The following is an 11,068-nucleotide window of genomic DNA, read 5'->3' as shown; positions in this document are numbered from 1 at the left end:
TGATACTCATATCGGTTAGTTTACACTAAATCCAAATTCTCATCAACCTCCGGGCAGAGATTTGACTGGAACCAGCATAGATGGATCAAATCCATGCATTCATAACCAACCACGTGACGATAGCCTAGGCACGTGGAACAATAATTTTACCGTTGTTAGTTTTGCTTTTTTTATCGATTATGTAGGTTTTTATTATGAACATAAACTTATACTACTTTTCATAACAAAATACTTAAACCAAAAAACAATTCAACCAAATCTGGTAGGATTTTCGTGTGATGTCATAGTCTTTATTAGATTGTATGTGAAAGCAATAGACTACAGCACTGCGTGGTGATTGAAATCTCGTATGTAGCAGAACTTATTTGTTTACATGATTAAGAATATTGTTTCATTATTATTATTATCCATTAAGTCTCCAGTCTACGGCGGCATACTATTTTGCACTTTCTATAGTGTATTTAATCTACCGGTATTCTAGTTTATTTATATGTCTGAACATGGATTCCTCATGGACTTCACGATGTTCAGTTAATATGTTAATAGGAGGCCCATACATCTGCGTCCGTTCATATTAAACCTGATGTAAAACGTCTCATCATTGCTACTCTGGGTTTTTTATATATTATGTTAATGCAGTGCCTCTATTTATAATTGTCTGATATGCTTTATGAAGGTGAAAGTTAGCCACTGCCTACTTTGACGAGAACAAGTCAAAAACATTTTATTTTATTAGTTTATAACCTTATACGAAGCAATCTTGATTTTTACTGCAAAATAAACTTCATGTCGTGGCATTTGTTTCTGTTTTATAATTCAGATTTACAGGGATTGAAAGAAAAAACGTAAGCCTGTTACACATAGCGTTTGATGATGAAACTGCAAACTTTTAAATCATTGTATTGCTTTTCTTTTGCAATAGTTTTTAAGCGTGATATTATATTAAAGTTTGATTCTCCTCTTCCAATAATTGCTATTAACAAGATACCTTCACGCAACCTTTAGGGGGTATAAAAACCAAGATGGCTGTCAGTTGGCCATCTAAAATTTAACTAGAAATGGCGCGGCAGAGGCCGACGCGTATTCACACGCCGCATGTTGTTAGTAAAATGAGTGAAAATCTCTGACCCGGCACCACCCCAACCCCCATAACGTTTGATCCAGGCGTCAGATCGAAATTCCAAATATAGCACTGTCGCACATATGCTCATAGCTACCATGTGTGTAAGTTTCAATGTTATAGTGCTAATAGTGTAGGAGGAGATAGTGGCCAGGACGGACGGACAGACGGCGGAGATAACCACATAGTCCCCACGCTCTCTCCGAAAAATCAACGCATTGATACTCCGTTAGAATATGAAGCTTGACAAATTGCACATATAATGCAATATAGGTAGATCGAAGGACTAAATCGTGTATTTATAAGGTAAATGACTTATTGATTAAACAGCTCAGTATACAAAAAATACAAGCACACAATATACCGGCAAACGCCATTAGGTATTTGATCAGGGTGAGAGCTAGTTAACATTTTAACGTCAATGAGGGTTCTTGAACTCTGCCTTAGCACTTAGACAGCGTAACCTAAGTGACGATAAATCACGCCACGGGCGATGATCCATCGAACACTACTCGTGACAGAAATATAAATAATCTGCAGTATTATCAGATCAGACTCTATTGTAGCCGAGATATGCAAGGAGGGGTCACTGCAATGTATACGAAATACAGCAATTATTATCACTCATGTTGGAATAAGTGACTATTTCTCAGGATTTTATGGATGCAATATCGTTCACATGTGCAATCTTAGCCTCTTTGAATAAGTACAAAAAAGCACAACGTGTAAATTATTTCTGCACTGTCAATACAAAAGAAACACAAAATGATATTTTGTGATAACTATATTTTAACAAATCTACATAAACATTCCACGAAGGACTTTGCATACAGCCTAGTACTGGTAGGGGTACCCGGCGTCATCCATCGTGGTACGGATCTACTTTGTGTTCATGCTGACGTCCTCAAACACGCTAGGCTGATTAGCGAGTGTGCAGTTTCCACCCGATGACGCCAAACCTGAAACAGGCACTACACATTGAGACTTTTCTAACGCAGCACTTTTCAAACATAAATGTGTCAGTTTAAAGTAAATATTTTTAATTTAAAATTGTTCTTGTTGTCATTTGACTACATTCAGTGCAATCTCACGATAACATAAGTTATCATCGACAATCGGGCGCTTTAGCACGTGGGGTACGTAGCCTGCAACATGCCGATCGCGCGTTTGCTCTCATGAATATTTATATATACGTGCCATATTTAAAAAGTACAAATTTTATGTTTTCCTGGTTAAGAACCCACCTTTAATGATGGTTTGAAATAAAATTAGAATTATATCGCGTTTTATTATTTTCACGTGCAAAAAGATGAAAACACAAACAACATAGCCCACGTGCTAAAGCGTCCGATCGTCTCGGATGAATGACTTTATCGTGAGGTTGTTCAAAATATACTTAATAAATCACATGTACAATTTAACATGAAAATTTTCAGTCAAGTTAGAAAAATTCGCGAGAAAAGTATCCAAGTATAGTAACTAGTGGCAAATGAATGAGAACTTTGCCATGAAAAAATTGCCGAGCTAAAAATTAATTCATATGAGTGATATTTTTGTAATTTCCATTTGTATCGTGACCGACGTTGGAAATTCTTAAACATTTCAATGTTAAATAGAAAAAGGCATTCGATTTACTTATGCCCCGTGACGCGAATATATGAAATCCAGGAAGTGTAGCAATGTTTACTGGTACATTGAAATTGAACTTTATGCGTCTAACATAAAACACACACACACATACCCTGGATCACCCAGACCCCACTGTTTGCCTTGAACATCAAAGGGCCTCCAAGGTCATCCTAAAATGAATCAGGTGTTCATGTATACGTGCAACAAATTTCAATTGCTATACACACATTGATTTAAAGTAACGCCCTTAACTGGAACGTGTAACATGCAGCTGGGTTTTTAACATGGACATTCAACAAACCAATGTTTTTGGTTGTTGGTGAGAATATGAATTGCATACTGAAGAAAGCATTTATAAGGCATTTAGCAACAAGTTTGAGATCTGACATGTAGACATTACATGTGTAAGCTCGTGTTTCAATAAACACGCACCCGAACGACACATACGTTTGTAACGATGACGCATTGTTTCGATATTGAGTGGCTCTGACTTATTATTTAATAATGGTAAAGAGGACTACATTTTTACTTGGCGACATGTCAAAATCAAGCACAATCGCGCGTCAACGTTGTAATCAGTGACATACGTGTAGTTATAAAAAAGAATAATTAATTATAACGCATTTTAACAACGGGATCGTCTTTCTATGCAGCGAAACAGTTTTCTATTGTAGTGTTACGTTGCATTTCAGTTTACCCAGCAAAAGTTTTTATGTTGATTTTCGTATCCAGCGCACAATTTGTTGTTGGGCATGTATCCCTTGTAACGGTTGGCACAGACGCTGTCATCTACGATGGTCAAGTCTACCTGGTTCATCACCTCCTCGGTTCCGGTCACTGCAATAAGGTACATGTATATTAAAATTATAACCATGGTTTGTCTTTTTGAGTCTCTGGTCCATAACTAAATCATATCAAGTTTCTTCAATGCGATAGTGTCGTTAATTACTTACGCCAAGGGGATTTGGCTTTGACGGCCACTTACTTTGGATGCCACCCATTCCTCCAAATCCTGGGAGATAACATACGCTACCGACGGACGCCCGTTTGGAGTTATCGGGCAGACAGGCGGGCCGCGTATGGTTGTTCCATCTACAGCATGTGATGAATTAAGGTCAACAGGCTGTCGTGCATTAACTGATATTATTTCTTCGACATTCAACGATCAAACCGTAAGAAAACATGATTTGTGTTAGTTATGATACCATGGACAAATTTATTGCTGTGACGTATCTCACAATGAAGCAAACTGATAATTAGTTCAATTTGTTGTTTTTCTTGTGAACTTACTGTAAAGCCGTCATCCTAAATGTTTGACAATAAATTACGCCTTGTTAATCTGATATTTCAATTATCTCTTGATTTTGATTTACATATGCCGAAATCCCAGACAATTGTTAGCTTTTCGATGTATGCATATACGCATCAACCAATGCAATATATATATGGCAGTTATAATAAATATTTCGGGAAGTAATTTAATAAAACGGTTTTGATACTTTAAGTTACAGTGGCCTTAATCTTGACTCAAATAGCCTTAAATAGATACTAGATCTGATTCTAAGCTACACACACATTCAGGTTAACTTTATATAATTCCATTGTTTCTACTGAATTATTATATTACAGAGATCACTACCGCAAAGCTTTAACAACAATTTTGTATCTGTGAAAAAATGCAAGTAAGTAAGAAGTAAAATATATGTATATATATCGTTTCTCAATATAAAACAAATACAAATGTACTGATATGTCCACTGGAACAACAATCGACTTACGCGATGGGCTGTGTGGTGATGACTAGGGCGATGTCGTTCTCCAGGGTGGTGTAATTGTATCCAGGGTGGATGAAAACACTCTTGATGGTGTAGACTTTCTCGTGGGGGTCCGTGGTCAAGACGTTGTACTCGCCCGCAAACAACCTCCAGTAATGAAGGTCAAAGTCATACATGTTGTATCCCAATCTGAAACAATATGCTCTTACTTTTGCATTGAACAAATATCGAGATGTAGTAGATTTGTGCTTCTTGAAATCGAATTAGGACCATCGAAGAACATAATAACATAAAGACAAATGGTAACTAAATCCATTCGAAAGTCGCCAGTTCTCAGTCAAAAGTCATCTGACCCATCAGGGTCGTTACTGGCATTACCGCTATTTTTTGTAATAAAATACATACTTGTATATTTAAATATTTGTTCTTTAAGGCAACCGCAATAAGATTTATCAATGCAGTGTTTTCAGCGATTTATTGGGCGTTGGTAAGTTAAGACTTTTGCGAACACTACGATGGTAATTTCATTTATTCTAGTGATGAATCTAAAAATGCGAAACTAGGACTTATTATTTAACTTCATGAATACCCTTCAAACAGCTGGGCGGACGTGAGGATTACGTTATGGTCAATCATGACGCCACTTCCGGAGATGTATCCATTTTCATCGACGAACAGGATCACCCAGGGCCACGAACCAGGCTTTGCCACCTGACCTCCCACAATACGGTTGGTGATCGGCTGAACGGTAGGCACTCCGCATGGCACTAGATACGTTTAATGGGTGTGCAAATAAATAGACTAACTACGGCATTCGCTAGCAGTTTGTACACTCCCCTTAATATTTGAGAAGAACCGAACTGACCCATTTTAATTCTTTTCAAAATCACATAACAGTAATCATCCGAATCTAAATACAATTTGAGCATATATAAGGTAAGCCTTGATTATATTGATGTTTTTTCGAAACATGAGATGATCCGGATCCGAGTATTCTGTAAGGGCGATAAAAAATATGCATTAATATGCTTATTAGATAACATAAAATATTCGTTTTAAAGCTAAGTATGCCCAATCTGAACAAAGGAAGTAACACACGCGTCGGTACGATAAATTAAACGGAGACAATCACTGCTAATATTATTATATATGAAGTGAACTACCCATACCAAACACTTTTTGCTTCTTTTTGCTTAGGTATCATTCTCGTCATAGAGGTAATAATAAATGGCACTGATGACTGATTCTTGTTCGATCTAGATATAGTTATATAAAAACAACCATTTAAAATCCTATGTTAATCCATTTATGCCCAGTGAACTCTCCCATCCTTCTTAATTGGATCAATTTATTTCCAAAATTAGGGATGTCTAGTATATTTATTTCTATATATAGTATATATATTTCTTGAAGCAAACAGCGCAGACCCTGATTTGACGCTGCATCATGTGGCGTCTCATCTGGGTCTACGCTGTTTGTCAAGGTCTTTTTTTCTAGACGCTATGCATAAATGGGTTAACCTCAGTATTGGTCCCAACAGGTCCAATATAGGTCTCAATGTCGCCGCCATTGTCATCATAAGAATACTAGCACACACCAATAGGAACATTTTATTCTGAAAGTAGTAAAACAGCCAATTGCAATTCATGTTCATATTTGAATGTTCAGATTAATATTTAAATTGACTTAATGCCTGATTTTGGAACATCATAACAAAAAGGAAAACACAAACAAAACCGAGGCATAAGTGACGTTAGCCAATATGAAAAGTTTATCGCACTAAAGTCCAGCAATAAAATACATACATAACAAACTCAAAACGTTTTATATATTCTTCACAAAAACACTTCCAATATTGTTTCAATTGAAAATCTTATGCATACAAGCAATTCCCTAACTGTACAGCTTGAATCACTATTATTGCAGATCCAAATGCAAATAATTGCGAGGGGCCGGTGGACCATCCTTATCTTGAATATTGACATTACACTGTCGCAGATTGATAGCATCCAGTCATCTGTGAATAAAGAAACAGGGGGACTTGACCAAATTAACATAATTGTAATTGTGGTCAAAATAAAGGACATTGAACGCAGTAGAGAGTTTGATTGCCAAAGTATGGAAAAAAATATTATTCTGATAAATAATGTGGATTTCGAATCTATCAGATAGATATTTTAGCGAAACGAAAACCAACAACAACACAAAAACCCAGCTTTTAATACAGATGTCAAGCGCGATCTAACAGATATCAGAAGTAGAAGCATTTAAAACAATGTGTCGGCTTTTGGTATCCCATCGGTTCGATATAGTGATAACAGATACATGAAATTTTAATGTATTGATAAGTGATTGCATCGTAATGACTCAGCAATCTGAGTGTATGGAGCGATGCATACCATTTAAAAACAGATGGCACATATAATATAAAAAATAATCACATTATCAATGATAGTTAAGTTATTTTCTAGAAGGCGAACGTGTAAGAACCGGTGCAAAATGCTCGCAAAACCAAAGGTCAGCAATATTCGCCGGAAACAATGTAAATACAGAAGCGCTTCATTCCCACCATGCTTGAGACAAGGAAACAGCAGAATAACGTTTACATCATCGACAAAAATTGTTGCTTGAACAAAATAATGTACTAAGAATCAATTAAATTAGGGAACCGCTTTGGCGACAGTCATAGCATGACGCATTGAGGTATTTTTACAGCAGATAGGGCCAATCGAATTTTTGCATTTATTTTAACCAGTTCGATAATGTATTTTAAGTGGAACGTGAACTCTTAAAAACAGTGACTTAGAATGACAAGTTTAAATAATTGTATTATGATATTATTATTCATATCGAACATATCATAATATGCCTAAAGTAACAGTGGTGGAAGTTTGGTTTATGTAAAGAAAGATATTGTTAAAGGTGCTTAATTAGTTAAAATGATAATAATAATAATATACATATAAAATATGTTGAGAGCTATTTTCAAACTTAGCTTGATATTTATTTACTTTTTTAATTAATAGCGCTTGAAAATACACCAATCCATTGCATGATCATACCTATGTATTTTTCTAATTTAAAAATGATGCATGCATTTTTCAAACCAATTGATAAACAAACACTTACAGAGACGTTATCTCGAGGGTCGGTCAGAGGTCTGATTTTGTACAAAAGTGTCGCATCATGTTTCGTTCCAATGATGACGGTATTGATGTGCATGTCTCAGGAGTAGGCAGTGACAAACGCACGAACGCTTTGGGTGACCGATTAAAGAATTATTAAAACCCATGATTTACGGTGAACAAGGTTGCGATTCGACTATCGGCAAATCTATGTGTTTTACAAACAATGGCAAGATCGTTAAGGATTATTTGCTAACTAGTTTCATGAACTCGTATAACATTATGAATTTTTATGAACATTATTTTAAACAATTCTCAAATAAAACCCCGGTTAAAATTACACTTCACAACAAAGACAGACACTAAGTGAAATGCGACAACGAATTGTGATGGGTATCACCCAATGAATAAAAAGTAAATGCCAAGAAAACAAATATTGCAAAGAAAATTATTCAGATACTGATTAAGGTGAATCGATTTACGTTGTTTCTAAATACTAGTAATGCAAGAAATATGCAATTTAAAATTCAATCAAAACAAATTAAAAGCACACAATTGTCGAACGTACATAAAAACGATTGGGAGGATTCAGTGAAGAACGCGCACGTCCGCTTTCCAATTAATTATAATTTAGTCCATTCAAAAAGCGTTTTGTAGATTAAAAACGTAGCTGTAAAACGAAATTATACGATGCCAGCTATATTACCTAAAGAAATATTTTGACTCGATGTATAGAAACGGATTATGGTAACTTATTAAGAGCGGTATAAATGGTTGATGTACGATTAAGTTACATTATGTGTTATATACCTGGATTTAATGCCGGATTTCTTCAATTCCGACTTCGTAAAGGGAAGATAATCTCACCAACACCATTTTCTATGTTTATAAATGATTCAACACTTTTTGATTGAAAATGATGACACTACTATGACATTAGACCAGCTGTCTAGTTGCTTACTTCGCCGATGATGCTGTATTTTTTCACAAACACCGAAAAGACTCCAATGTTCATTAAACAATGTAAACGACTATTTTTGGCGATGGATTCTAGTCCATATTGATAAACCACAATTTGTAATATAAAAAGAGGGGAATAACATACAAAAAGAGAAATTTCATCCTCATATGTAAAGACTAGAAAAAAGGTCCATTAATTAAATATTTCGGGATTGTATCATCAAGTGTTGAACTTTTTTTGCAAACCACTCAAACCATGTCAGATAAGCGCTAAAAGGCAATCGGATCCTTATTTTCAGTAAAAATTCCTGCTCCTGTAAAAATAATGCTGAACTTGTTTGATTCATATGTTGATTTTGCACGTGTTTCGTTAAGGTTTTTTTCGAACGAAGAGGGCAACGAAAGATTAAATAAACGAATTTTGAATAAGTAACTTTGTTTTAAATAATAAGTTCAAATTCAGCAGTATATTGTAGCTTGGAAGCTACCCGTGATGTATGACAAGCTAAATAAGAATTTCAAAATATTTCATAAAGTTTAACAGTGCAGAACAATCAAAATATGATAAAGTTCACTATCATACAAATGATACAATGAAGGAAATGTAATCCGATGGAAGAAATGGTTATACAAAGTTAGAGAGTTGGTTTAGAATGCTCTCTGTAAGATGTCTGTCTTTATTCGAAATCTTTTAATAATAATTTATGTAATCTCATTTTCAAACTAGACTTATGAACATGAATACAGATTTGTTGAAGAATTACGTAAATTAATTGTGCTCATTAACATTACGTTAATAAATGAAACAACAGTTTGAATTATCAGATTACCTTCATACTTGAAGACACAAATGTCGTTATCAAACTATGGGTATCGTCTTTTGTATCAAACATTGGAAACGACGATGGCTATCCCTTTATGATAGTGTGTCCTCATTTAAATATAAAACACTATCTTGACAAGTTTTATTTCAGCCCAACATAGTATGCATTAGTGTATACTTGTAGTGACAAATTCATATTCTAAAGTTCTTTCGAAAATTGCGTTAAAAGTAAAAATGAATTTAAATGAGAATTAATGCTTTATTTGCAATAGTCTGATTACATAGAGGATATTTGTTGGATTCGGTGGATTATCGTTTTTAATTCACGAGTAATAATAGAAAATAATATGCGCCACTCGTGAAAATATATATTTTTTATGATCACGAGTGAATTAAAATCGATATTCCAGCGAATCCAACACATTTTAATTTTATGCCTTTTTCACAGTTTAAATACATTGTTAAAGAGTTTAACTAAAGAATTTTGCTTGAAAAAATGACGTCATTTCGTCAAAAAATGACGTCATTTCACAGAAAACAGTGAAAATTATCGGTAATTTTCATCGATAATTTTCACTGTTTGAAACAGTGAAATTATCAGTTTTAATTCATTGATATTTCTCTTTAAACCACCGGAAAGCATAAAATAAAATAACTTAACTATTGTGTTAAGTTCACTTTCGCATAGCTTTTCATAAGCATGCTTATCTTTCTGCATATATATAAAATGAACTTTAATTGTTCCTGTTTAATAGTACACCAAACAAAAATTCGCGGTCACGATTTGACCTGTTGTAGGTATGGTGTACCATTTAAGACAGTAATTTCGTCACTGTGTTATATTCTGAACTTGACAATCATGACATCTGAGATAAGTATAACAATTAGTATAACAATATGTAAAACTTTAAGTACACTAGACAAACCACTAGTTGAAAGCACTAGCTATTAGATCTAGTTGGGGGTAATAGCAAACAATACTTGTTCAAAGTAGTAAATATTACTAGTACATGTGGATTGAACTGGGATTATGCACATACCCGGTAACTACCATTGATAAAACAATAGATGCCTATGGAACGCCATTACTGACAAAAGATCATATTATGGAACGCCATTACTGAATTCATATGACTGTTGTCGTTGTTTGCAGTACATTAATAATTATTTTCAGTGGAATATACATACCATGGGTATGGCGTGACATTGTACATTGGTGCATAATTTTCGCGCGCTTTTGTCGGGACAAAGGAAATACATGATGCTAGAATTTGTAAACGTCTCGTTAACATTAAACAATCGAGAGTGTGTTTCGGATTACAAATTATTATTCTCATTTGGGAATAAAACAAAACATTTATATTTTGTTTTATATTGACAATGATTTCAATATTAATTATGATAAAACCCTTTACGCGGCGAAACATGTTTTTATAAAAGTATGCATGAAAAGCACGATTACCAGGAGGATTACACCTGGTTGCTATTATCAGTCTCTTAAGTAACTGGCCACGATTTTATCGTGAAGGAGATCACTGTCGGGACCAATTCGTGCGGTAGGTATTCAAAGCCATAAAACTGCAATAAACCGACTAAATTATCGATTTATAGTGACACGGGAGTTATTCACGCATAA

General features: G+C 34.7%; 1 protein-coding gene across 2 annotated transcripts; it reads right to left on the bottom strand.

Annotated features, from left to right (window-relative positions):
* Window positions 1-1,886: 1,886 nt before the first annotated feature.
* On the bottom strand, window positions 1,887-9,886 carry LOC127868789 (plasma kallikrein-like). 2 transcript variants are annotated; one of them, XM_052410866.1, is made up of 10 exons: window positions 9,440-9,855; window positions 7,654-7,780; window positions 6,330-6,541; window positions 6,045-6,139; window positions 5,114-5,291; window positions 4,528-4,713; window positions 3,735-3,841; window positions 3,447-3,586; window positions 2,862-2,919; window positions 1,887-2,079 (listed from the first exon to the last, which is right to left on the bottom strand). In XM_052410866.1, exons 5-10 carry the CDS (start codon window positions 5,158-5,160, stop codon window positions 2,000-2,002), a joined length of 618 nt encoding a protein of 205 aa, XP_052266826.1. In that variant the 5' UTR covers window positions 5,161-5,291; window positions 6,045-6,139; window positions 6,330-6,541; window positions 7,654-7,780; window positions 9,440-9,855; the 3' UTR covers window positions 1,887-1,999. The 2 variants fall into 2 exon arrangements, with proteins under 2 accessions (XP_052266826.1, XP_052266825.1); XM_052410865.1 differs by lacking the exons at window positions 6,045-6,139; window positions 6,330-6,541; window positions 7,654-7,780 and having other exon boundaries at window positions 3,447-3,589; window positions 9,440-9,886.
* Window positions 9,887-11,068: the final 1,182 nt, after the last annotated feature.

The sequence above is a fragment of the Dreissena polymorpha genome, chromosome 2 (assembly GCF_020536995.1).
Source record: "Dreissena polymorpha isolate Duluth1 chromosome 2, UMN_Dpol_1.0, whole genome shotgun sequence".
Taxonomy (NCBI): domain Eukaryota; kingdom Metazoa; phylum Mollusca; class Bivalvia; order Myida; family Dreissenidae; genus Dreissena; species Dreissena polymorpha.
Note: the sequence above shows the minus strand (reverse complement) of the source record. Positions and strands in the feature narration are given on the sequence as shown.

Excerpts from the sequence above, each read along its gene's own strand:
- LOC127868789 (XM_052410865.1), bottom strand. The coding sequence starts at position 5,160 with ATGATTGACCATAACGTAATCCTCACGTCCGCCCAGCTGTTTGAAGG. Across the intron at positions 4,714-5,113 it reads TCCGCCCAGCTGTTTGAAGG|ATTGGGATACAACATGTATG; the intron begins GTATTCATGAAG and ends ATATTGTTTCAG. Across the intron at positions 3,842-4,527 it reads ATCACCACACAGCCCATCGC|ATGGAACAACCATACGCGGC; the intron begins GTAAGTCGATTG and ends CACATGCTGTAG.